Below are 27,569 nucleotides of genomic sequence, written 5' to 3' on the forward strand. Positions count from 1 at the left end.
AATCCTGATGATTGTGTAGTGATTGACTCAGAGACACTAAGAGTAGGAGGCACTATTTATTAACAGCCTTGACAGTCCACACAGAGTAACTCCAGCTCACCGTCAGACAGCTGGCAGACTGCCTGACTGACGACGCCAAGCAGGTGAAGACGTAGACGACGGCGAAGACTCCAGCAGCACAACGGGATCCCACTCCAGGCAACAGCCCCGAGCTTCTGCTCGGGGTCCCCTTTTATCCTCCCAGCGTGGCCTTGCTCCGCCCCAGCCATGCCCCCTTTCTAGAACCTATAAGCGGGTTCCCGGGCTTCCCTCCCATGCCCCCTCTGTAACCTTTCCCCGACATCCCTCTCTGGTTTATCACGTGGCCTGCTGTCAGACGGTTGCTGCAACTGCAGATCCCTTTCTCCTCCAGCAACCAGCGCTAGGCTTCGTAGTGACCAATTCTATGTTACTACAATTGTATAATTAGGATGTAACAAACTGTCGACCATCCTGAATAGCTCAGCTGGGTGGTTCCTTGCCAAGTAAATTTTCCTGGAAATAAAATGTTTTGGCCAGAAACACTGCCCTTAAGTAATCCTGTTGACAAGCCACCAGAGATTCCGGTAAACATCGCAATGAGATATGGGCCAACAACGTTCCTTCCTCCAAAGTTCTTGCTTCCGCAAATGGCACTCCTCAAAATACCAAGGAGCAAACACCACTGGGAAAGTAGGGACTGACGAGGCGCAATGGCAGAGCGAAGTATGCCATCATACTCTTTGGTTCTTTCGGTAAAGTCACGTAGAGAGAAAAAATAATAATAGATCATGCCGTTTTGATCCCAACACAAGCAACCGTCATCAGGTGTGAAACAAACACAGCAGGAGGAATTCTGACGTAGGAGAAAGAGCTGCTGCAACAAGAGTTTATATAGGATTTTGGTGGGCCCAACCCCAGGGTAAGTGGGTGGAGCTAGAGAAGGAATTTGTACGTAAATGTAAATGTGAGAGATTAGCATGTCAATGTCAGAGCCGGGCAACAGGAACAAATCCCTAAGAGCAAGAGGTACACATGGTGAAAGGGAGACAGAGAGAGACACACAGAGAGTCGGAAATAACAGCTGACATAGGCAGGTAGGATGGAAACAGTCAGTTAAGACTTTACTTGGTTAATTACCTCCTTCCAATGATTGCTCAGTTTGTACCCATCTTCTCGGTTGAAGTTGTGTCTGTGTTTATATATCTGGATGGCTTCATGAACAAATTTCTGATGATAGCCGGTGGGTTAGCATAGTACCTTGATCTTGGAAAAATCTATTTTGTGCGAGCCCACAGCGTTAAAATAATGATCAGCAACGGCAGAGGTATTGGTCCTACCGTGTTTCAGATCTGCCTTGTGTTCGCGAACACGGTCCAAGGCAGTGATAGGCAATGCTTTTTTGTCCGCTTCCCTCCGCATCTCACAGCGTCCGTGCGATGCCGTGAGTACAGTTACGAGGTACGTGGTAGGGCGTTTGAGTGACTGGGGACTTAGGCTAGGCTCTTCTCGCAAAATATTCCCGCCGGGTAGTGCGTGGTTTGCGCTGAGAATAAAAGTTAGTACAGAGCATAGGTGTGGTGTCTGTGATGTGTGGAGCGACTGCGTGGTGAACTGCGCAGCGAGAATGAACGCAGGGCTGCGGTGTGTGCATGCATTAAGAGGTAATTGCTCGCAGGTGTGAGCGAGTTCGTGCCCCCTGTGTTAGCGATATCTGCGGTGTGCACGGGCATGCGTTTAGAGGTAATGGCATGCAGGTGCGAGCGCATTCACGGCCCACTTTGTTAGTGATAGCTGCGGTGTGCACGGGCATGTGGTCTAACTCCGTGTGGCTCCAAAGCCAGCAGCACGAGTATGTCCCTCGGTGAGGGCGCTAGCGCGGGGGGCCCCGTCACTCAGTCGGCGGAGGCCCGGCGGGAGTTAACCGACGCGGTGGAGGAGGGAGTGGAATGGGCGGATGACGCGTCTCACTTGCCTAGCGAGGGCGGTGTGGTGGACGTTGGTCCTCACAGTTACCCTGGACTGAATGCTCAACTACCGGCACCACCTTGAACAAGCGAAAATTTCAACAAAAGCACAAGTGAACAATATCCAGAAACTCGCGGGAACAACATGAGGAAGTGATGCCCACATGTTGAAGATATCAACGCAGGACCTGGTCCACTCTGCAGCGGAGTGGAGGGCCAGCCCTCACACAAACCTCATCGACAACGAAATCAATACTGCACTTCATATCATCAGCGGCATTCTGAAGTCCATTCTCCTCCTGTGGATTCCTATACTCGTGAACATCGCTCCAGCCAACATCCGAAGTGATACCACGGCGATTATGGAGTACATCATGGAAAACTTCACCCTACCGCTCCACCAAGGTATAAAGGAACTCCCATGCCCAAGGCTTAAATCCAGGAAGCCAATCTGGATACTCACCTCAACTCTGGCAGCTGGAAATAAAGACACCCACACTCGTTGGTCTGAATGGTGGGCAGCTACAAACATGGCAAACAAAAACATAATTGAGGACCCGACTATTGATGAACCGGGATTCTCTCTCCAATCACGGTTGTGGACCACATTGAACAATGTTCAAACACATAATGGGTTTAGGAGGCACGTCGTCCACTGCCACTGCAGTTGGCTGCGATGGACAGAGTTGACTCAGGACAGACTTCACTGCACCTCATGATGCAATGCCCCATTTATCTATAAAACACATCACTTGCATTTAAATACTCCTCTCCAATGCAACACCTTAGTGTAGGAACACATTGAGGCATTACATTAAAGCAATTAGAGAGCCACAGTTATATTATTGGTTCTCCAAGACAGAGGTTCTCTGCAAGCCATCTGGCTACCATGAGAGATTCGTTCATGAGGCTATCCATATATACAAACACAGAGACAATTTCAACCAAGAAGATGGATTCTGGCTTAGCAATCATTGGAAGGATTTGATAAACCATTTCGGGTCTTAATTGATTGTGTTCACGCTTACGGTGACTTTCAGACCACATTCCATTCTCTTCCTCTCCACCTCCTCTTTTCCGAACATAGATGGACTCGTCCATCTGAACAACTGCCAAAATCGCTGTTCGTGGTGCTAACGTTAAGAAATAACCGCCACTTTTTTCAAATTTCTTGCTGTTTTTCACACCTGATGACGATTGCTTGTGTTGCAGTCGAAACGTCGTGAGCATTTTATTGTTTTGTATTTTTATTATTTTATTGAGAACCAAGAATATGAATCCCTGCAGTCACGAAAGCTTTAAATCAAAAGCCATACAGTTGTCCATCTGGGAGGTGTTGTCAGTGGCAGTGACACATGGTCTATCGATGGTGACCAAAGCATCTTTATCCATAGGCTCAACCCTTTCCTTTTAAATGCAGTGAGGACTGGCCGACATCACCACATAATGCAAGTGTTAACGACGTTGCATGATTATGAGTGACATTACACTTTAAAAAGGCACTCGTACTACACATTGCCGGTTTGAACGTGAGATGGGTGCCCCAACGCATGCTCTCATATTTAAATGTTGTATATTAGTTATACAACCAAAATACATTCAGACTTAACTATTAAAGCATTAAAAGCACGTGACAATCACTTCATATGGATTCTTACAAAGCAACAATTTGGTTATTGTGGCCTGGTGGGTGCGACCAGAATTTTCATTGGACCTTATTCCAGAGTGAAACGTAGACATGCTTTTAACAGGGCTATAACCAGGCTTACAGTAATGCCGCACAACAGTGAGACAACGAGTTTGAATGGTGGGACAATAAATACCAGAATGGCGTTCCAAACACCAGTGATGAAATCTGTATATGAACACAAAGCAGAAGTGTTTTAAGGAGGAGAGTTGAGCTAACAATAAATCCTAGAGCACTATAACATGACAAGCCATTACAATGGTACTGGAAGGGAATAAGATAATTGTTGATTCCATAAAAAAAACATTCTGCAAACACCAAATAGGACGATAGTTTCTGTCCATGTTTCTCAATACAATCTCATGTTAGCACATGGAAAATTATCATCATTGAATGAGGACATGCCTGTGAATTGTATTTTCCAAACTAGTCCTTTTGGATCTATATGAAAAGTCTAAGGACTCAGGAGTCTAACTTGCCACACTCAAGGCAACGGTGTGGCTTCTAACATATTCGTGATGTCCGCTACATTCCATATACCACAGCAGGAGGAAACACCTGCACTCCCATCCCAATGCAAGAAAAGCCTCTTAGCAAGAGCATCACAGCTCCACCTGCTGGAGTCCCTGAGGCTCTGCGTTCACTGGGGCCACGTACTCCTCTTCCTCTGCACGAGCCCCCTGGCTCCATGCACACCAGTGCCGTCTCCGTGTCCTCCATGTGTCCCCTGAGCCATCGACTGCATCTCCTGAAGCCTCAGTGTGCGACGCAGAGCTGCTACTGAGGATATGGGGCCCCAACCAGTCTTTCCATGATTCGGGGATACCACTTGTGCATTTGGGTCCATCCTTGTCAATCCCAGTCACTAGTAGGATACTCGCACAACCTCCGCTCAGTCAGTTCACCCACTACATTAATTGTTGGTGCAATAGCCCCCCCATCAAGAATACTTTAGCCCAGCAATCGCAAACATCACAGACTCCAGGCCAACGCAGCAGAACACCAATGAGTGGACTGCAATCCCTTTGCCTACAAACCCAGCGATGAGACCCTGACTGCAGTGCAGAATGTAAGAACACTCCACCTCTTAAAAAATGTTTTCTCGACAAAAACATCTGCACATTGCAAGTTAAAAGGGAAAGACCTGCAGTGAGTCTCCTAGGTGTTGAAATGCGGGGAAAGGGAGAATCAGCCATGGCAAGTGGCTCTGACTGCACGAGGAGCCATGCGACGCGTAGGCAGGAGGAGTAAACACAGCAAGAGTGGACAGGGCAGCTTCATCTTGCCGTCGTCCTTGTCGAGTCTGGGAATCTCTCCCCAGGTTCACTTCACCTTTGCTTTTTTTTCGCCCTTCACCACACCGTGGTTATTTTTGTGGATGGCAAGATAGTCCTTGCGCTTAAACGCTTTTCCGCACACGGGGCACTCAAACAGTTTCTTTCCCGAGTGGATCGCTTCGTGCCTCTGCAGGTCGCCCTTCTGCGCGAATGCCTTCTCACACTGCACGCACTTGTAGGGCTTCTCTCCCGTGTGCGTCCTCTGGTGGATCTGCAGGTACTCGGACTTCTTGAAGGCCTTGTCACACACCGCGCACGTGTAGGGCTTCTCACCCGTGTGGTTCCTCTGGTGGATCAGCAGGTACTTCTTTTGCCTAAACGCCATCTCGCACAGGAGGCACTTGTACGGCTTCTCGTTGGTGTGCGTGCGCTGGTGCACGAGGAGGTGCTCCTTGCGAGAGAACTCCTTGTCGCACACCGTGCACACGTACAGCCTCTCGCCGGTGTGCGTCTTCTCGTGGACCAGCAGATGCCCCTTCCTGGGGAACGCTTTCTCGCACACGCCGCACGCGTACGGCTTCGCACCGCTGTGGGACATCAGGTGCATGCGCAGGTGGCCCTTCTGCGTGAACGCCTTACCACACTCGGTGCAGCCATATGGCTTCTCACCCGTGTGCGTCCTCTGGTGAACTATCAAGTATCGCTTCCGCTTGAACGCCTTGTCGCAGACGGCACACCCGTGAAGCCTCTCCGTGGCACGAGAGCCTGGCTGGCCCGGGAGGCTGGCGCCGGTAACGTTGTCATCGTCGTCACCGAGTCCCTCCGGGTGAGGGGCCACCGCCGTGCGCCGGTGCCACAGCTCGTGCTGGCGCAGAGATCTCTGGCGGCCAAACTCGCGGCCGCACACCAGACAGGGGAAGCTGGCACCATCCACTCCGTCCTCTGCAGCGACAAAAAAAAAAATGTGGGGGCACGTGGCTCTTGGGTGTTCGGCGTTAACGAGGGGAGAGCGTGGGAACATAACTTCCCCGTATGTTGTAATGCACCCGTGACACGTCGGAGTGCCCAGACACGTATGCAGGAGGAGGAAGGGAATGGGGTAGAACAAAAGAAGGAGAGAACAAGCAGTTCAAGAAGTCTGAAGACACATGACTGAAGCAGGGGTCGGCAACTTGTGGCTCGCAGCTGCATGCGGCAGCTCTTTGAGTAACTGCTTCGTGACGTTTATTTATTAAGGACCGCTGTTTCGTATTCACCTTGATGCATATTGTGGCGCTTGAAATATTGCGTTTTATTTTATTTTGGTTGTCAACCCCTGGGCTGAAGCTGAAAAGTTTTGAGAGAAAGATGCGACCGGAAAAATTATTGGCTACATTAAATCGCCTAACGGACATAACCAGCAGGTATTCTAAGCTCTAGATCAGGGGGTGTCAAAACACTTGACGCGGGCCGGACCCGGCAACCCCAAGCCCCCTTCCTCCAGGCTTGCCAAGTGTTTTAATCGTTACCACTTATTTAAATTTGTTATAATTTATTTATAGAATATTTTAAAGCTTCGACATGAATTCAACCTGAATTTAAAATGGGGGATTTTGGCGTGCCTTGCAGTTAGAAATTAAATGAACTCTCTTTTCCCATGCATTCTAACTCCTCCTTCTCGATGACCGAGCCCAGACATCCTCCCCCCCCAGCCGCCGTCACCCGGTTTGCCCACTGCAATGTTTGCACACAGAGCCCCAGTCCCCCCCACGGCAACTTTATCTGGTGGCTAAGAGATGTTAACTACCTTGCCTGGTATACAGGAGGTCGTGGGTTCGATCCCGACCCTGACGCCTGCTGTGTACGTGGAGTCTGCGTGTCTCTCTGTCCGTGGTCACGTGGATTTCTTTCCGGCTCCTCCAGGTTTCCCCTCCAGGTCTCACCTCCAGATTTAGAAACGTGCGTTTAGAGTATTTGGCTGCTATACATTTCCATGAGATAAGCCACTTTTTTGAGTTATCACTTGTGGGCAGATCTCCTTCTCAAAAAGAGCTACATAGCTCAGTGGGCCTTACCTTGTGATATAAAAACTGTTCAGTTTTAGTTAATCTGTGTGATAGACATCTGCAGAAGTACACTGATCCCTCCACCACCACCTCTGTCCCTAGAAATCCGAGGAAGTGCCTCACGCTGGTTCTATGCACGCACTTCATACCGATATGACGACTATCCTCACTCCAGCAGCAAAATCCGTTTCAAATGGCAGTTAAAATAAAAAATTCAAATGCGTGGGAATATTTTTTTTAAGTGTCTTATAAGTCTTATAGGCCAATTATGATATTAAAGAAAAGGTCGATAAGGAGCGTAGAATTCTGCAAGAAAGGTGGAAGAATTCTAATTTGTTTGTGGAGGTAAATGGAAAGCCAACATGCTTGATCTGCGCACAGAAAAACAAAGCTGGCAAGAGTCCAGTCCACTTGTTTCAAACTTCGATGTAGTGGTCCAAACAAAGAGGTGGCAGGCAGCAGGAAGCGAGCAGCCGCGGCACTGAGTGAGTAGCTATACAAATCATTTCATTCATTTAGGTGTTTTTACATTCCTCTTGATATGCAAATTCCTTTGTCAAGGCACTCTTCCCCCTCCAACGCAGCTTAAATATACGCTGCCAAGCGTGGTGGTGTTCATTCAGACGCTGTCTTTATGACAGACCTGTTCTTCACCTGAGGACGGCTGCTTGCGTTGTGGCCGAAACGTCGTGAGAATTGTTTTATGTGAAATTTGTATTATTTTATTACTTACCTTCTACGTGACTTTACCAAAAGAACCAAGAAGATGAATCCCTGTAGTCACGAAAGCTTTAAATCGAAATTACGTGGGTTGTTGATGGGAATTTAGCTATATTATTGTTGTTTTAATACAGCCGACGTTCGGTAACGCTGTATGATTATTACGCTTTTCATTTTCGTAGGCCCTGTGTGGCCTGCGGGGGGTGCATTTGATTTCAAACCGGCACCGCTGTCCAATTGAGTCTGCTCTAGACAACGGCGAGGAGGCCAGGACTTGAACTTGAGATTTGCGTTTGGAGAAACGCAACGAGGCGACGGCGGTGAGCAAATTAAAGAGAGAGAGAGCGGAGGTGGGGGGAGGGGGGGTAGCAGCGCTCAGCCCCCACCTGAGGCTTCGCTCTTCACCGTGAGCCATGACGCTGCCTCTCCCGGGCTCTCTGTACAGCTGTCTGCAGCTACAGCACGCACAAAGACAAATACATCACACAAGGTACTCATATAAGGCCGAGTCGACTTAGGCAAGGCCTCGGCCTGGTTCAAATACAGTCTGTTCTCCTAAAACGCTATGCATGTATTAAGGAACACTTTTTTCATTAAACTGATGCGAATTGCTTAAAATGCGATCGAGTGAACAGAAATGAGTCACGCGAGTAGGAATAATCAGTTGCACGTCTGTCTTGGCGTAGCATCATCGCACAAAGCATTGGGATGCTGCTGGATGATTCAAGACGATACCCACCATGCCCCGGTCTTTGTTCAGCCTGCGTATGCATCTTACGTGTTATCGCGGACTGTGCTTTACCCAACGTTATTTATAACGCGTTTTTTTTCATAACGCGGTTTTATTCAGCAAGGCAACTACTACCGTGTTATAGGAGATCAACAGACTGTACAGTGAAACCTTGGATTGCGAGCATAATTCGTTCCGTAAATGTGCTCGTAATCCAAAGCACACGTATATCAAAGCGAATTTCCCCATAAGAAATAATGGAAACTCAGATGATTCGTTCCACAACCCAAAAATATTCATATAAAAATGATTAATACAAAATACTGTACCTTTTTATATATTTTTTTTATTTAATATAAAGTAATCAAATATATTAATTAAATTTAATCGTGGCTGGTGTAAGAGAGACGAGATAGGAGAGGAGGAGGGGGCCATTATTGCAGTACAGTTACTAAAGAAGTCACTACACAAAATTAAAAAAATGCTTTACGCACACACGTGGTCACAACACTATAGAGTACTGTAGGAAACAGTATACGCTCACACGGATGTTGACTATACGAGTGAGGCACGCCGACTGAGACCGAGCATGGGAGATGATTACCCACAATCCCGCAGCGAGAGAGAGAAGAACAATTGGCTCAGTTGTGATCACGTGACGCTCGGCAGACAAAGCATATACTGTATGTACTGCTCGTATTGCAAGATATCGCTCGTTAATCAAATTATTTTTTCTTTTAAAAATTTGCTCGTCTTGCAAATCACTCGTAGACCAAGTTACTCGCAATCCAAGGTTTCACTGGTCTTGCTTTCACTGTTATTGGTCGTGAGCGGGAATGAAACGTGGATCGCCACATTTGACACATGGGGCGGAATGGTGGCACAGTGCCGAGCGCTGCTCATCACCGGCATCGCCTCTCTGTGCCGAGTTTTGTGTTCTCCCCCTGGTTCTGCTTGTGTTTTCTCCAGGTTCTTAAGTTTTCTGCCGAAGCTACACAAAAAGCACCTACACACATGGTGTAACTGATATTGGCCAAAACTTCCCAATGCTAAAAAAATCAAATCCCCTGCAAATTACTTCAATTGAGATCACACGCAGCAAATTGGCAGGATCCTTTTGAGCCTCAGTTCTTGATGGGTCTTTTTCTTTAAGTACGGCTGCTGATGTAGATACAGATCAACAACTACATTTACACATTCAGGTGGTCAAGCCAGATAACCGCATCAGGAGCAGAGGAATGTATCGCCGTGATATCTCCATCGTATTTGTAGATCGGCTATTGCGTCGCTATAAGTTTTACGGTTTATTCTGGATGACCACAGGTCGCACACTACTGGAGAGCTTTTAATTTTCGATTTGTGCATAAGGTATCCGCATCTGCCATGGTTTGTGTGGATGCAATTTATGGTGGACCATCAAATCGTAGAAGATCAAATCTTCTGCATTAAGTCTTTCACGAGGTGTTTGTGAGTTATTTTGAACTCCATTCAGCTCTACAAGCTTCACTGGGGTTGAACTCGCATTGTTAAAGGTTAAGCACATGGGGTCAATAAGGGTAACTGCAAGCGATGGCGTGGGATGTTATCGAGATCCTGGCGAATGGCAAGGCGACTATTTTCCTCGATTCTCAGGACTTCCCGGAGGGTTTCAGCATTGCGGCGGAGGGGTTGGGGAGAGATTTGTGACAGCACGGGCCGCCAGGGTGTTGGGGTCGACTTGAGGGTTCCAGTGATGCACTGCATTGCTGTGTTCAGTTGGACATCAACAAGTCGAGCGCGACTACTTCTGGTCCAGGCGTGGTGTGTGAGGAGGGTGAGTGATGAATGCAGCGAGTGGAGTGAGTGATGAGTGCAGCGAGTGGGGTGAGTGATGAGTGCAACGAGTGGGGTGAGAAGATTGAGTAAGGGTGGCGAGTGGAGTGAGTGTGGCGAGTGAGCGTGGTGAGTGTACTGAGCAGGATGAGTGAGTGAGGTGAGTGTGGTGAGAGTGGTGAGTAGGGTGAGTGAGATGAGTGTGGTGAGTGAGAGTGGAGAGTAGGGTGAGTGAGGTGAGTGTGGTGAGTGCAGGGGGAAGGGCCCTCACCCTCCAGCTTCAACGCTGCATGCGTCCATGACTCCTCCTGCTTCATGAGTGCCGCATCAAGCGCAGAAGCAGCAGCTGGTGGCACCCAGGAGCACATTGGGTCCATCTCCATGGAGACCTGGACACAGAGACAGCTTCTACACCAGAGACACCGGGACCCAGAGACAGCCTCTACACCACAGAGACACCTGGACACAGAGACAGCATCTACACCACAGAGACACCTGGACACAGAGACAGCCTCTACACCACAGAGACACCTGGACCCAGAGACAGCCTCTACACCAGAGACAGCTGGACACAGAGACAGCCTCTACACCACAGAGACACCTGGACACAGAGACAGCATCTACACCACAGAGACACCTGGACACAGAGACAGCCTCTAAACCACAGAGACACCTGGACCCAGAGACAGCCTCTACACCACAGAGACAGACACAGAGACAGCCTCTACACTACAGAGACACCTGGACACAGAGACAGCCTCTACACCACAGAGACACCTGGACGCAGAGACAGCCTCTACACCACAGAGACAGACACAGAGACAGCCTCTACACTACAGAGACACCTGGACACAGAGACAGCCTCTACACCACAGAGACAGCTGGACCCAGAGACAGACGCTACACCAGAGACACCTGCACAGAGACAGCCTCTACACCACAGAGACACCTGGACCCATAGACAGCCTCTACACCACAGAGACAGCTGGACACAGAGACAGCTTCTACACCACAGAGACACCTGGATCCAGAGACAGCTTCTACACCACAGAGACAACTGGACACAGAGACAGCTTCTACACCACAGAGACACCTGGACCCAGAGACAGCCTCTACACCAGAGACAGCTGGACACAGAGACAGCCTCTAAACCACAGAGACACCTGGACACAGAGACAGCCTCTACACCACAGAGACACCTGGACACAGAGACAGCCTCTACACTACAGAGACAGCTGGACACAGAGACAGCTTCTACACCACAGAGACACCTGGACACAGAGACAGCTTCTACACCACAGAGACAGCTGGACACAGAGACAGCTTCTACACCACAGAGACACCTGGACACAGAGACAGCCTCTACACCACAGAGACACCTGGACACAGAGACAGCCTCTACACCACAGAGACACCTGGACACAGAGACAGCTTCTACACCACAGAGACACCTGGACACAGAGACAGCCGCTCCACCAGAGAGACACCTGGACACAGAGACAGCCTCTACACCACAGAGACACCTGGACACAGAGACAGCCTCTACACCACAGAGACAGCTGGACACAGAGACAGCTTCTACACCACAGAGACAGCTGGACACAGAGACAGCCTCTACACCACAGAGACAGCTGGACACAGAAACAGCTTCTACACCACAGAGACACCTGGACACAGAGACAGCCGCTACACCACAGAGACACCTGCACAGAGACAGCCTCTACACCACAGACACCTGGACACAGAGACAGCTTCTACACCACAGAGACACCTGGACACAGAGATAGCCTCTACACCACAGAGATAGCCTCTACACCACAGAGACACCTGGACACAGAGACAGCCTCTACGCCACAGAGACACCTGGACACAGAGACAGTCGCTACACCACAGAGACAGCTGGACAGAGACAGCCTCTACACCACAGAGACAGCTGGACACAGAGACAGCTTCTACACCACAGAGACACCTGCACAGAGACAGCCGCTACACCACAGAGACACCTGGACACAGAGACAGCCTCTACACCACAGAGACACCTGGACACAGAGACAGCTTCTACACCAGAGACACCTGGACACAGAGATAGCCGCTACACCACAGAGACAGCCTCTACACCACAGAGACACCTGGACACAGAGACAGCCTCTACACCACAGACACCTGGACACAGAGACAGCTTCTACACCACAGAGACACCTGGACACAGAGACAGCCTCTACACCACAGAGACACCTGGTCACAGAGACAGCCTCTACACCACAGAGACAGCTGGACACAGAAACAGCTTCTACACCACAGAGACACCTGGACACAGAGATAGCCTCTACACCACAGAGATAGCCTCTACACCACAGAGACACCTGGACACAGAGACAGCCTCTACGCCACAGAGACACCTGGACACAGAGACAGTCGCTACACCACAGAGACAGCTGGACACAGAGACAGCCTCTACACCACAGAGACAGCTGGACACAGAGACAGCTTCTACACCACAGAGACACCTGCACAGAGACAGCCTCTACACCACAGAGACACCTGGTCACAGAGACAGCCTCTACACCACAGACACCTGGACACAGAGACAGCCTCTACACCACAGAGACACCTGGTCACAGAGACAGCCTCTACACCACAGAGACACCTGGACACAGAGACAGCTTCTACACCACAGAGACACCTGGACACAGAGACAGTCGCTACACCACAGAGACAGCTGGACACAGAGACAGCCTCTACACCACATACCTGGACCCAGAGACAGCCTCTACACCACAGAGACAGCCTCTACACCACAGAGACACCTGGACACAGAGACAGCCTCCACACCACAGAGACAGCTGGACCCATAGACAGCTTCTACACCGCGACGCACGAGGCCAACACCACGCCCGACCGCCTTTGTCTCCCCAAGTGACGACGTTAACACATCGCGCCGGGTTGCTAATTTGAGGCCGAGTGGACCTAGGGCAGGCCCCGGGACCGGTCGAGATAATCGTCAACCGGTGGAGGCGGGCGGGAATCCAACACCACCGAGTGGCCAGGCGTGGAGGGGAGCGCGGCGCTAACTGCTGCGCCACCGCTCCCCATCACCACTCGCGGGGTCGACTTCGGCTACTCACAGCGTGGCGGAGGGCAGCCGCATGGGATCGATTCCAGTAATCGCGACTCTCGATTCTCCAGGTTTGCCCCGCTGGAGTCGGATCGCCGTGACCGATTTCAATCGCGCGGCGTTTGATGTGTTCTGGCACCAATGGTTGTGGACGAATTCAGCGGAAGTAAGAAATCGATACTCTTTGGGTCTTTCGGTCAACTCACGTAGATAGAAAAGTAATGAACAATTATTATTCAATTAAATAATTTAAAAAAATCGCTATTTTTATTATTTTCTTTTATCTCCGTGACTTTACCGACAGACCCAAAGAGTTTGAATTCCTGCAGTCCCGAACGCTTTAAGTCAAGAAATCGATTATAGATTCCGACATTTTAAACAGATTTAAAATCGATTCCTCGCTTTTTCTCCCTTTTTTAAACTCAACGACATGCAGTCATCGACTTACGAACTCGAGACTTCCAAACACCCGCACTTACGAACCTGCTTCCATGAAATATTAACTTTTTTTTACATTAAGTTAAAACTCGAACTCGCATTTGCGACTTAAACCGCGGAACTCTGAGTCAGCCATCGCACTGGGAGTGTGTGCACGCGCGAGTGTGTGCGTGTGCAAGTGTGTGCGTGCGCAAGTGGGGAGCGGTAGTGTAGCGGTTAGCGCGCTGCGCTATAATCCCGGCGACCCGGGTTCGATTCCTGCTCACGGCCAACATCGGTGACAATTATCTGAACCGGTCCCGGGCCTCCCCTAGGTCGACTCAGCCTCAAATTAGTACCTGGTGCGGTGTGTAAACATTGCCACTAGGGAGACAAAGGCGGTCGGGCATGGTTCTGGCCACCCACCCCCTCGTGTACCGTTCTGGCCTTCATAGGTGCTCGCTAACAGTACTTGCCCCGACAGTCTATATGGGGGGTCTTTGTCTTTATCTTTGTTTTGTGTGTGTGTGAAAGTGTCCGGCAAAACAACCTCCTACCTCCTCGCGGTGCCGGACGGGCAACACTGTCGTGGGCAGTGCTGTGGGGGGAGGGCCAATGCCCATTGGCCTCTCCCCTCATGGCGTCTGTGACCACCACAGTGGCTAAACGGGGGCTCTGGATGGGTGCGAGCGGCTGGTAACCCCTCCACCTTCAATGAATTACCACTAAACTACGATATAAACAAAAACCTGTAACAAATAAGCTTGTGCCGGAGGCCCCGGGGGGTCAGGCTTTTATGACGTCTCCTGGCCAAACCCCATTTGGCGGAGCCAGGAGATTGAATCTTCACCCTCGGGGCTCCTCCAGAAACAACGAAAAACCATTGCGGATGGCCACGTGGAATGTTCGAACGCTCACTGCGGAGGAGAGGCTGCCACTCCTTTGTCGGGAGCTGGACCGGTACCGCCTGGATCTCTGTGGCATTCAGGAGGTCCGGTGGACCGGTTTTGGTTCCTGCCACCATGAGGGGTGGACAGTCCTTCACTCGGGGCAGGAGACAGCCAAATAACAGGGTGTGGCTCTTCTTCTGAACAAAAGAATGAAGGGGGTGTGGGAGCGTGGCGGTGAGGTGTGGGAAGCTGTAAGCCCCAGGATACTTTGGGCTCGCCTTCCCATCAACCGGAGGCGAGGAATAATGGTGGTGGTTACTTATGCCCCCACCGAAGACGAACATCCGTGGAGGGATGCAGGCAAAGCCGATGAGTCAGATGCCTTATATGACCTCCTGTCACAGGTGCTGGCTAAAGTGGCCACTCGGGACAGAGTCATCTTGTTGGGTGACTTCAATGCCCGAGTTGGTCATGATGCTGGCACCTGGTCTGGAGTGATTGGAAGGCATGGGCCAGATCAGCTCAATAACAACGGTAGGAGGCTGCTAGATTTTTGTGCAGCCCATGGGCTTGTAATTACCAACACGCTCTTCCGGCATCGGCACATCCACACAACATCATGGATGCATGCCGGGTCCAAGCAAGAACATCTGCTGGACTACATAGTGACGGACCAGCGGATGCGAGCCCATGTCCTTGACACCAGGACCTACCGTGGAGCTGATCTGCCCTCTGACCATCGACTAGTCATCTGTAAGATGCGCCTGCCATTCTTCCACTCCGGTGGTGGGTGTACACCAAGGACCCCATTCCAACCAAAAGTAGCCTGGTCTCAGCTGATGAAAGTTGCAAGCGAGAATTTCATCATCGCTTGCAGCTGGGGATGGCATCGTCCCACACTCCACCTGATGTCGAGGGTAAATGGGCGAGGTTTAAGACTGTGACTCATGCAGCTGCAATGGCTGCTTTGGGTACGCGGTCCAGACCTCCCCAGAAACCCTGGCTGACAGAGGAGGTGTTCAGGTTAATTGAGAAAAAGCGACACGCCCACTCTCATCGGCTACAGCATCCCACGTCAGAGAATGAGGAGGTTTACTGCAGCCTTCGCTCGGAGGTTCGGAGAGCCGTAAGGCGCTGCAAGAATGGGTGGTGGTCGCGGGTTGCTGAGGAGATGGAGTCTGCCTCAGTGGCCCGCGATCACAAATCACTATTTAACTCAATCAAAAAAGTAACCTGCAGCGCCACACCTATTACCATCATTAGGGGAAAAAACGGTGATCCAAACGGTGACCCCCAGGAACAGGTTTGCAGATTTGCTGAGCATTTCTGTGAGGTCCTGGGGGAGGGAAAATCTTTCAGCCAGGAAAACATCATGGCACAAAGTGGGGATAACCCTGCTGAGGCTGCGGTGCCTCAAATATTGGAAGAGGTCACCCCCTGTGAGTGGCTGACTGAGGTGCCATCTGTTGAGGAAGTACTGAAGGCGATCCGGAGTCTGAGACCAGGAAAGGCACCGGGCAGAGATGATCTCCCAAGCGAAATGCTGAGGGAGGGTGGCGTTTGTGCACAGACTGCCCTATATAACATCATAACAACAGTCTGGACCGCTGGACGGGTACCGCAGGATTGGAAGGATGCCCTGGTGGTCCCCCTCTTTAAGAAGGGGGACCGCACAGACTGTAACAATTACAGGGGCATCTCACTCCTCAGTGTGCCGGGAAAGGTCCTGGCAAGGATTATTCAACATCGCCTTGCTAGGCACGCTGAGGAGAGGCTTGCGGAACCCCAATGCGGTTTCAGGAAAGGGCGGTCCTGCACAGATGCCATATTTTCTGTCCGTCTGCTACAGCAGAGGTGTAAGGAATTCCAACAAGACCTACATCTCTGCTTTATTGACCTGGTCAAGGCCTATGATACCATCAGTAGGCCTGGGCTCTGGGTTGTTCTTTGTGCTTTCGGAGTCCCTGACCCTCTGCTCATGATCATTAAGGACCTTCATGATGGTGAGCGGGCCCGGGTAAAACTACGTGGCCGGGAGTCGGAGCCTTTCTCTGTACACCTTGGGGTGCGACAGGGATGTCCTCTGGCTCCCACATTATTTAACATCTATTTCGACTGCGTAGTTCGTGAAGCCTTCAATAGCTGTACCGGGGGAATTTCCATTTGGTACAGATATAATGGGAGGCTGATCGACGCCTGGGTGCGATCAAGGGATGGCTCCCTATTGGTCAACCACGTTATGTATGCCGATGATTTGGTAATAGCTGCTCATTCAGAAGAGGAGTTGGAGACGCTGCTGCTGAGACTGGAGCGTGCCACTAAGAGGTGGGGTCTTACCATCAGCCCCACCAAAACTAAGCACCTGCCTGGGTATTTTGTACCATCGGACACTCCACCCCCACAACTCCCAATCGGTGATGGGGCAGTTGTGGAGAGAGTGGAGAGTTTCCCATACCTGGGCAGTGTGCTTATGACCGGCTCCAGTTTATCAGCAGAGGTCTCACTCCGAATCAGTCGAGCGGCAATATCTTTTCATCGGTTGCGTAACGCTGTGTGGAAGCTACCTGGTCTGTCGCTCCGCACGAAGCTTCAGGTATTCTCGGCCACGGTCATTCCCTCCCTTCTCTACGCTTGCGAAACGTGGACCCCCCTAATGCAGCATCTTCGCCGGTTGGAAACATTTAGGCTGGCCTGCCTACGATCCATCCTGGGTTTAACCAGGCTGGATTGTGTGAGGAACTCACAAATCCTTGAAAGATCTGGGCAAAGTCCCATCGGTGAGCTCAGGCAAGGCTGCGTTGGCTGGGTCATGTAGCCCGCATGCCCAGCCACCGCATGCCTAAACAGCTTTTGTTCGGCCGGATCGAGGGGGCTAAACGGGCGCGGCACGGGCTAGAGAAGAGATGGAGTGATGTGGTACAGGAGGACGTGGAGCTGAGTGGACTTGCCGATGACTGGTACCAGCGGTGTCAAGATCGGCCTCAGTGGAGGAGGCTCGTGAAGGACGCTACTGGGCAGTTGGAGGCAGTCGCCCTCCAACAACAATGGAGGGCGGAGGAGCGACGCTCACAACAACGAGCGGAGTGCCGAGTGGCTAAAGCACAGCAAGTTGGTACAGTAGGGGGCACAGGTGGTGCATCAGCCAGTCATCTCGGTCATCTCGCTCAGTCGACCCGTGGCACCTGCTGGGTCTGCCCCGTGACCTCCTGCCTGCGGGCGTTCGACACTTCACGTGGCCTCAAGGTGCACTTGGCCTGGCACAAGCGTCGTGGTGACGTCACCGCCACTTAGTGGCGAATGGCGGTTGTTGTTGTTGTGTGAAAGTGTGTGTGTGAAAGTGTGTGTGTGTAAGTGTGTGTGAAAGTGTGTGTGTGTGAAAGTGTGAGTGTGAAAGTGAGAGTGTGAAAGTGTGTGTGAGTGTGTGAGTGTGAAAGTGTGTGTGTGTGTGTGAAAGTGTGTGAGTGTGCAAGTGTGTGGTCTTAGGGGAGGGGAAATCCCTCAGCCTGGAAAACATCATGGGGCAAAGTGCGGATGACCCTGCTGAGGCTTCTTAAATATTGGAAGAATTAGTCACACCCTGTGAGTGGCATGGCTGAAGTGCCATCTGTTGAGGAAGTACAGAAGGGGATCTAGAGTCTGAGACCAGAAAAATCGCCGAGCAGAGATGATCTCCCAAGCGAAATGCTGAGAGAGGGTGACGTTTGTGCGTAGAGTGCACTATATAATAATTGACAATTATAAAGCGAGTTTCACCCAGAGGTTGCAAGACGCTGCACAGAGCTAAAAGCAAGTAAGTAAATCACTCACTCAATTATATAACCTAATATAAGAACGCAGGCTCATTTAACCAAAGATACAAATCAACCCCTCCCTGACAAACATAACACATTAATAAGGAGAAAAGGCCCTTAATGTAAAAACAAATCTTCAGGTGGTATTTAACAAAAGCGAGGGACTCAGCAGATCGAATTTTCGATGGAAGTGAATTCCACAGCTTGGGGGCAACACGGGAAAGGCCCTCGGTACACACAGACCTTTGTCAATGTGTGCTTCGAAGGTTACTGAGGGATCAAGGACAACACCAAGGTTGCAAACTAAGAAGCATTAACACTGTGGCCATCACACTGACCAAGCCAGCCTTAGACAATTGATGACGGGACCCAACAAGCAGAACCTTATCAGCTTTTACCTTAAGAAAGTTAAACTACATCCAAGCCTTAAATGTCACAATGAAAACAAAGTCCACGTTGGTGTATAATATGGCCAAGTGGGGCCAAATATATGTAGAACAAAAGTGGGTCAAGGACTGAACCCTGGGGGACACCAAAAGAGAACATGTGCCTGAATGTATTCCTTCCAGTGTGACAAACACAACCAATCATCATCAGGTGGGAAAACCACAGCAAGAAAAAATTGCTGAAGTGGGAGAGAGAGCTGCCGTGGCAAGAGGTTATATAGGTAAAAAAGGGGGAGGGGGGCGCTGCGCTGCGTGAGCGCTCGGGGGAGAGGACGTGGACGAGGGGCTGGAAGTGGGAGGCCGGGAAAGCTGGGGATGCGGGGGGGGGAATTAACTCGTAAAAAAATAACCCGTAAAAACAAAGTTTTTCACTCTAAATCCTTTATATGCGTGGCGGCTAGAGTCCTCTCGTCCTCTGGCTTGAGATGGCTGCCACCTATGGGTCAGATGATTGTCTGCCAGCATTAAGCAATTGGTAATTAAATATTTAAAAAAAATTCCCTAAACATTGTCAAATTTTGGAAAAAAAATTTCACAAAATTAATTGTCACGCACAACGAGTCTGTGTGGAAAATGTCAGCTCGATTTGATCACGGGAAGTGTGTTAAAAAACGACCGAAAGATTTGCACGGTCGTAAGCAAGCAAGCAAGCACGCAAGCACGCAAGCAAGCAAGCAAGCGAACTTAATATAAAGGATTTAAAAATAGACTAGTACCCAACAAATATGATGGAAACAACCATAAACAGTTCAGGTTTTATCTGGTTAATAGCGTCCTTCCAATGATCGCTCAGTTTGTACCCATCTTCTCGGTTGAAGTTGTGTCTGTGTTTATATATCTGGATGGCTTCATGAACAAATCTCTTAAAATAGCCGGTGGGTTTGCAGAGTACCTTTATCTTGGAAAAATCTATTTCGTGTGAGCCCACTGCATTTAAACAATGATCAGCAACGGCAGAGGTATCGGTCCTACCATTTTTCAGATCCGCCTTGTGTTCGCAAACACGGTCCGAGACATGTCGTTTCGTTTCCCCAATGTAACTGCGACCGCATGTACAACTCAGTTTGTAGACTCCAGGATATTGCATGTCAGGAATGACATCCTTCACAGATGGGATTAGATCACGGATTTTGTGTACTGTATTGAATCGGACCTGGATCTTGTGTTTAAGATTTTGGAAATATTTTTGGTAACCCCTGCTATGTATGGCAAAGTGATGGTATTGGTTGGATCCTCAGATGGTTGTCTCCCCATGGCTGGGGAGACAGCTTTGCGGATTGTATGGTAAGAATATCCATTCACCCTGAGGGCTTGGTGTACGTGCTCCAGCTCACTGGCTAGGTGATGCTGGTTGGAGATGCAACGGACCCGATGGTGTAGTGTTTTGATGAGGGAATTCTTCTGGGCTGGATGGTGGTGCGAGTCAGGCTTTAGATAGGCATCCGTGTGGGTGGCTTTCCTGTAGAGTGTCCCAACGAGCCATCAAGTCTTTTGGATCAAAACATCCAGGAATGGTAGCTTGCCATTTTCCACTTCCCTGGTGAATTTGATAGATGAGTGTATGGAATTGATGTGGTTGAGAAATTGGTTGACATTGAAGCGACCGTTGCTGGGCAGCCCATGAACAATTAAAGGATTGCGTATAAACATTACTCGTCATGGCGTCTGATCAGCCACTGTGTTTCCAGCTTCCTGAGCACAAGTACACAACAATTAGGTAAAAAAAAAACATCCAATGCACACTTGTATTTGCAAGAAAAAAGTATAACAAATAGTTTTACTCCGGTATTAATCACATTTGATATGCTCAATAAAAGTGGGTGGCTTCCTTTTGAAGAGAAGCAACTTACAAAAAATCCCTGAGCTATGCTAGTGTAAGGACAGTGCATGGCCTAGTGGCCACAAATAATGATTGCAGCAACGAGGACAGGCTGGGTCAAGGAAAATCTCGATGGAGGAAGAGAGTTTGGGAAAAGGGGCATGGCCAAGTCAAAGTGAGATATAAGGGAGGGTAAAGCGGGGCTTGAGGCTGCTGTGGGGATTCGGGATCCGGACCATCGTCACTGTCATTGCAGTGGATCACCCTCAGTCCTGGAAGGCTGGGACGGAAGTTATACATGTTGTGCTGAACTTTACGCAGACAACTTCTTTTTCCTTCGTCACTTTATTTTACCAAACTCAGCACATTCCACAAGCAAGACTTCAGCGCGTTCTCTGCTCGCTGCGCTGGCCTCGCTCACTCCGTTCCCTCCCTCTCTCTGTCTCTCTCCCCGGCTCTCCTATCTGCTTCGACTGTCTCACTCCAGCTGTCGCTTTCTCTCCTGTCTTCTGTTCCGGTTCCACTGCTAACCTATTCTTTCATCTCTTCTTCGTCGTATCCTGCACCACTGCTACCCTATTCTAGCTCTCATTTCTTCTTCGTCTACTGCCAACCTATTCTTCTTCTTCTGCTCCGACTGTCTCCGTCCAGCTCCCAGCACAACTCCCCATCTCACACTCACGTATTTATCCCTGTCCTCATGAATTTCCAATTAATTAACCGGCGTCCCCCCGATGCCCCGCGCCCGCGGCCCCCACGGCCCCCGCCGCCACCTGCTCCCATCCCCAGACTTGCTGGCGCCACCTTGTCTCTGACAACAACCGGCCAATCACTGCCCTACATCCCATAATTACCCAACAAGCCGTCTCTCTCCGGCCGTTATCGCCCAGCAACACCTGCTTGTCCTGATTTGACCCCAATGTCCATAACCCACACGTGTTTACAATTTCCCCCCTTGGCGCGCGTTAATCCACTACATCTCTCTTCACCGTGGCTACTACAGACGACTCCTATATAGTCAGTCAGCTATATAGTGAACGTCGTGTAGCAGCTACATAGTCACCCAGTTATATATAGTCAACCTGCGCCCACCTGATAACATGTCAGAGTCAGGTAGACTAATATATAATAAGCAAGACAGTCTCGGAGTGCTATATTACACTAGTATGGAGGGGGAATATATTGCAGGACAAAATCCATTTTGATTCTGGCTATCGACAACGTCAGTTGGCACGTGATTGCAGAATGGTATGGATTGCGAGCCACCGCCCAGGGTTCTCCCACACATCCGCCACCACAAAAAACGCCGTGGCTTGCACACGCGTGTTTTATACAAAGACCGGCGCTAATCAAAAGAAACGGCACAATTATGAATATGCACGCGTACCCACCGGGTGGTTAAGCTCTAACCTGTGGCGCGAAATTGTGCGCGCGCCTCGCCATTAATGCTATCGCTGTGTAAACACGTTGTGTAAACGCGCAAGCGCCGGCGATCATGTATGTTTTAATACAAGCGCGCCTCACACGCAGAAATAACCAACACTGCGCCGATGCTGCAGCCCCAAACTCGCTCTTTCGCGCACACCGTCTCCCCGCGCATTCGCACCACACACACAAATTGCAGACACAACGCCGAGGTTCTACCAGTGGCGGCTCCTGCAAAATCTCTCAGGGGGGCAAATGTCTGGATGATTGATAAGGATAAGGTCCACCCATGCAAAGGATAAATTAACAGCTTAAGCATGTAAAGGCAACTTCACTTCTTTAATATTAATGAAAATAAAGTGACTCTTACAATACATCTTGTTTGTTTCTATACTCACTATTAATACAATCCACTCATGTTTCTTTTATTAAAGATTTCACTAGGTGGCGACAAATAATTTTGTTGGATGAAACGTGCTTACGTATGATGACGTAAGCACGTTAGTGCGAGCCCTCCCGGAAGCCATAGAGAATGCATTGCAGCGCCCCCCGTTCGAAAAAAAACATCTTTGAATGTAAGTCTATGGGACCACTCGGGGCGATTCTCAGCCGGAGGGAAATCGCCCAAAAAGAGGCGGTACTCCACAGAATGTAGCATGACGCTGATTGGACTATATCCAGAGGCACAGTGACGGCTAGCGTGACTTTGTGGTTGAATGACATTGGTGGTGCGTCGCCCAATCGCCCTAATGAAGAAACCGCCCCTGGGTTCTACCCACACAGAAATCACTCCACCAATACTCTGAACTGAAGTTTATTAACGGCGCAAATACACACAACCTGAAGGTGGAATATTTTGCGAGGAGAGCCTACCCCAACTCTGCCTATGAATCCATTCACACAAATATCCTACCACGTGCCTCGAAGCTGGACTCGCGGCGTCCCACGGACGCTGAGAGAGTTGGAGGGAGGAGGACGAGGGAAGACTTGACCCATCACTGTCTCGCACCAGCACTTGCGGCACACGGATGCTGCGAGCGGCTCAAAGAGACAGGACGGCAGGGAGAGGGTCTTGACAGGTTGAAGCCAAGTGACCGAAAATCGTCCGGGGCCCCCCTTTTTATTCTATAAACTTCAAAAAGGCACAGGGTGACGTCATATCGCGCAGCCAATCACGAGCTTACCTGTGCCCTCCTTTCTACCTTGGCCTAATCCCCTCACTTCAAAAGGCCGGGATAGCGTTCGTCCCACGCAACCAATAGTGCGCCGACCTGTGGTTACCGCCCCTTTGTTACCACGTCCTTCCTGGAGTGCCACGGCGGCAGCGCCAGCCACCCATTGTCCCTTGTTGCCCATTGTCTGAAAGGGCTCTTGCACTTTTGCTTGCTTAATATTCTGCCCTCTGTCCATCTCCCCAATGCTGTGGGTAACGCATTGCAATTCGCCCAGGGAAACCTTTTCTTTCTGCACCCATACGATCTTAAGCCAATTGTAGGAGCATTGCAATCTGTCCTGCGAGGGTCAGCCAATCTCCTGGCACCGGGAAACCGTGGGACTCCCTCTAGGGGCCCTTCGGATTAAAACCCGATGTGCCAGGCAATCCCCCGTCAGGACACTACGTGGGTGCACTGCGTGCCGGTGTGCGTTTAGTGCGGGGGCCGGGAGGGAATCGTGGCACAGAGTTGCTCCGCAGTCGTGTCACCACAATGCTCCATCCCACAGAAACCCAGAGTGGAGGTACGGCACTGCTTCAGCAGACCTGGGGGAGGCAGTTATTCAATTGATAATTCAACTACAGCTAATGGAGCCATCCGAATCCGTCCGTGCTGGTTGTTGTGTGGGCGCCCATCAGTCTATTCAATTTTCTGTGCACACAAGTCTACCAGATGTTGCGCGATACCAATTCAAAGACACATGTGTAGTGGTGATACGCGCTGGGTGTGTACGTCATGTGCCAGCGCGTATGTACGTGTGTGTGTGGTGACGCGCGCTGACGGGGAGGAGCAGGCGTCAGTGCGCGGGTGGGGGTAGTGCTGCTGATTGGCTGTGTGCCGGTGACGCGCTGAGAGGGAGTGATCGGGTGGCAGCGCGGTGTGATTGGTCGGGGAGTGGAAACACGCGCTGAGCGGAACCGGATCGTAGGGATAGCGCGTGGGGATTGGGTAACTGGGGAGCGGTGCCGACGTTGAGGTCCGCATCCGCTCCGTCTCCCGGGAAGAAGAGGTATATAAGGTGATGCACAGAGGAGCAGGGGGCAGAAGTGGAACCATCTAAGAATGAAGACGAAGGTGCAGAGATAGAGCCCGGAGAGGAGAGTAATGGAGAGTAATGGAGAGTAATGGAGAATAGAGGAGAGTAAGGTATAAGTGTGTAGCCAGAGAGAGAGAACGGTCTACACGAGCTGAGTGATGTATAGTGTGTAGCCAGAGAGAGAGAACGGTCTACACGAGCTGAGTGATGTATAGTGTGTAGCCAGAGAGAGAGAACGGTCTACACGAGCCGAGTATGCATACGGTGTAGCCAGAGAGAGAGAGGAAGGTCTACACGAGCCGAGTATGCATACGGTGTAGCCAGAGAGAGAGATGCAAAGTCTACACGAGGCGAGTGGAGAGTGTAGCAGAGGCGCAGAGTCTACACGAGGCGAGAGAAGAGTGTAGCCGAGGCGCGGAGTCTACACGAGGCACAGAGAGCCAGCAGCACAGAATCTAAGAGAGTCAAGAGAAGCGTAGGGTGAAGAAGAAGAGGTCACGAGTTGTACCGTTGTATGGTGACCGCATTGTGAAGAGAAGAGGCCACGCGTTGTATCGTTACAAGTCAAGATTTAATAAAAGAAGTGTGTTCCCGTCAAGGAGTTTCCTGCCGTCATTTTCCAATACTTCATCTGGCGTCAGAAGTGAAACGGGCTTCCAAGCATGGAGACAAGGAAGACCCGTAGGACCCACGGGATTGACCGCGAGGAAAACCTGGACGACTCGGGGCCGCTGGTGGCGGGGGGTGAGGAGGAGGACTTGCCCACGCTACAGGATCCGTCGACGGCGCCGGCCGAGCGACCGGGGACCGAGGCCGTGCTTCGTGAGGCGCACTCCCGACTGGCGGAGCTGCTGCTCGCCGCCGCGTCCATCTTGGCGGAGATCAGCTCGTCGGGAGGAGCGGGGACGGTGGGGGACATTTTACAAGGTCGCCCCGCAGATTCCCGCCAAAACGAATGGGGGATTCCCGCCATTGCGCCTGGGCCTACTTTTGGCGGGAACGGCGAGCGCCACGTGGTGGTGGGTTCCCAAGCGCGCGCATCGACGTCATCAGCGCGCGAGGGGGTCCTCCATTTTACGTCTGCCGCTGGAGCCGCCATCTTACACACCGACGGAGAGGCGGAGAGGAACCACGAGGCGGATGACTTCATTTTTCAGCAGCGTCTGCCCACGTTGTCAGCCTTCAAGGCGGAAGGCGGAGACTGGGGCAAATTTCAGCGAAGGTTTTTGGCGCATCAAGAGATGTCAGCGTGGTCCGATGCTACGGCGCTGCGGGCGTTGCCTGCCCTGCTGGACGACGATGCGCTCGCGGCCTTCAGGTCTGCACGGAAGTCGGACCGCTCCACGCTGAAGGATGCGCTGGGGTTGTTGGCCAGGGTCTACGGACCTCCCTCGGCGTGCCGCCATCATTTCTACGCAAGACGGAAAGCGGCCACGGAGACCGCGCTGGCCTATCGCACGGCGTTGCTGGCTCTTGCTGATGCTGCGTTCCCTCGGATGGACGAGGAGGGCCAAGACGCGATAGTTTTGGAGCAGCTGCTTAAGTTGGCGCAGGACCTGGGGGTCCCTATCAACACAGCTGACGAGATTGATATTTCTTCTTTGAGAGTCGCCACGAGTATTCAAGCGCACGAGGCCCTACAACGGAAACAAGGAGTTGGTTGCAACGCTGCTGTCGTCGCAGCTCCGGGTTCGGTGGTCACCGAACCCCAAGTCGTCAGCCCACGAGAGGAGGCGTTCGCCACGGGACGACCAGGGGACTGGAGGCCGGGGGCTCGGTCGCCTCTGCGATCGGGCCGAAAGTCGGAGCAACCAAGATCTACTCCGACCCTCGTCACGTGCTATAACTGCAGCCTCCGGGGCCACGTGGCGTCCGGGTGCCGCGCTCCGCGTCGGCGCGCCATGGGTGCTCAGCTGGACGACGACCGAGATCCCAAGTCATCTCTACAATCCCCGGCAAGTCGCGGCACCTCACACGCTCGGCCTGTTTATTCGGCACACATGGGACGCCGCGTTGCGGCGGAGGAGGGCCGGTTAAGGTTCGGGGATTCGGTTCGGCGAGGGGGGTTCGGCCGGGACCAGGGAGACATTGAATGGGCGGAATTGGGGCATAGAATTGTGGCTGCTTCGGCGGGTTCGTCCGTTGTTACGGGATCTATTGATGGGGTCGAGATTAGGGTGTTAGTGGACACGGGGGCATCGGCAACTATTATATCGGACCTCATTTATGATATTCTCCCAGTCCAATGTCGTCCGCTGCTTCCAGTGGATGTGCCATTTTACGCCGCTAATGGGGGATCGTTGGGCATTATCGGTCAGATTAGGGCGTCCATTTGCATTGGAAATATCAAATTGTCGGGACCCGTTTTCGTTTCGTCTTCTTTGGCGGTTCCGTGTCTTTTGGGCACTGATTTTTTGGCTAAAATGCCCATTAAAATTCTTATCGATCAACGATGCATTGAACTGCCATCGGGTCGCCGGATTGCATTTTTGACGAGCCCTACTGACATTCGGACGGCGTGCGCTACGATACAAGCGGTGGCGACACAGACCGTGCATGTGCCCCCGGGTTCACAGATGTTGATTCCCCTCCGGTTGCGGAAACCATGGGTGAGGGAGGCTTCGGAACAAAGTATGCTTTTGGGTCCTTCTAACAAGGCTGTCGGGGGTCTTGATTTATCGGTGGCTCACACTTTGGTGCGGGCTGACAGGGATCCGTTTGTGATGGTTTTGAACGCGGGGTCGCGGCCAGCTGTCATTCCACAGGGCACCGTGCTGGCTCACGCGGCGCGGGTCCCTGTGGATGATGGGTTGGTTGCGCAGGTGGGCTCGAGCCCCGCGCGGAACGTTGAGCCAAGGGAAGACCTTGAGTGGGTCCATTCGCTATGCGCCGCCTCGGACGATTTGACGGCGGCGCAGTTGGGTGCGCTGCGCGAGTTGCTCATAGAATTCTCTGATGTGTTCAGTAAACATGAGTATGACATTGGGTGCACGGATTTGTTGCACCACCACATTGAAACGGGCGATGCGGCGCCGGTCAAGCTAAATCCCTTCCGACTGAGTCCCGTGGAGAAGGAACATGTTCAGTCGGCTGTTAACGAAATGCTAGAAGCCGATATTATTTCGCCCTCCTCTAGCCCGTGGGGAGCGCCTATTGTGCT

General features: G+C 51.2%; 2 protein-coding genes across 2 annotated transcripts in view; one reads left to right on the plus strand and one right to left on the minus strand.

Annotated features, from left to right (window-relative positions):
* Positions 1-27,569, plus strand: part of LOC144953089 (uncharacterized) — a 405,883-nt gene that overhangs the window by 5,415 nt on the left and 372,899 nt on the right. The gene's annotated exons all lie outside the window — the stretch shown is intronic.
* On the minus strand, positions 25-13,142 carry LOC144953102 (uncharacterized). The gene is made up of 4 exons (XM_078883635.1): positions 13,135-13,142; positions 10,528-10,645; positions 8,101-8,169; positions 25-5,891 (listed from the first exon to the last, which is right to left on the minus strand). Exons 2-4 carry the CDS (start codon positions 10,637-10,639, stop codon positions 4,996-4,998), a joined length of 1,077 nt encoding a protein of 358 aa, XP_078739761.1. The 5' UTR covers positions 10,640-10,645; positions 13,135-13,142; the 3' UTR covers positions 25-4,995.

Source organism: Lampetra fluviatilis, chromosome 72 (genome assembly GCF_964198595.1).
Source record: "Lampetra fluviatilis chromosome 72, kcLamFluv1.1, whole genome shotgun sequence".
Classification (NCBI taxonomy): Eukaryota; Metazoa; Chordata; class Hyperoartia; order Petromyzontiformes; family Petromyzontidae; genus Lampetra; species Lampetra fluviatilis.

Coding starts and splice junctions, on each gene's coding strand:
- LOC144953102 (XM_078883635.1), bottom strand. CDS start 10,639: ATGGAGATGGACCCAATGTGCTCCTGGGTGCCACCAGCTGCTGCTTCT. Junction 8,170..10,527: donor TGCAGCGTTGAAGCTGGAGG/GTGAGGGCCCTT, acceptor TGCGTGCTGTAG/CTGCAGACAGCTGTACAGAG. Junction 5,892..8,100: donor GGTGAAGAGCGAAGCCTCAG/GTGGGGGCTGAG, acceptor TTGTCGCTGCAG/AGGACGGAGTGGATGGTGCC.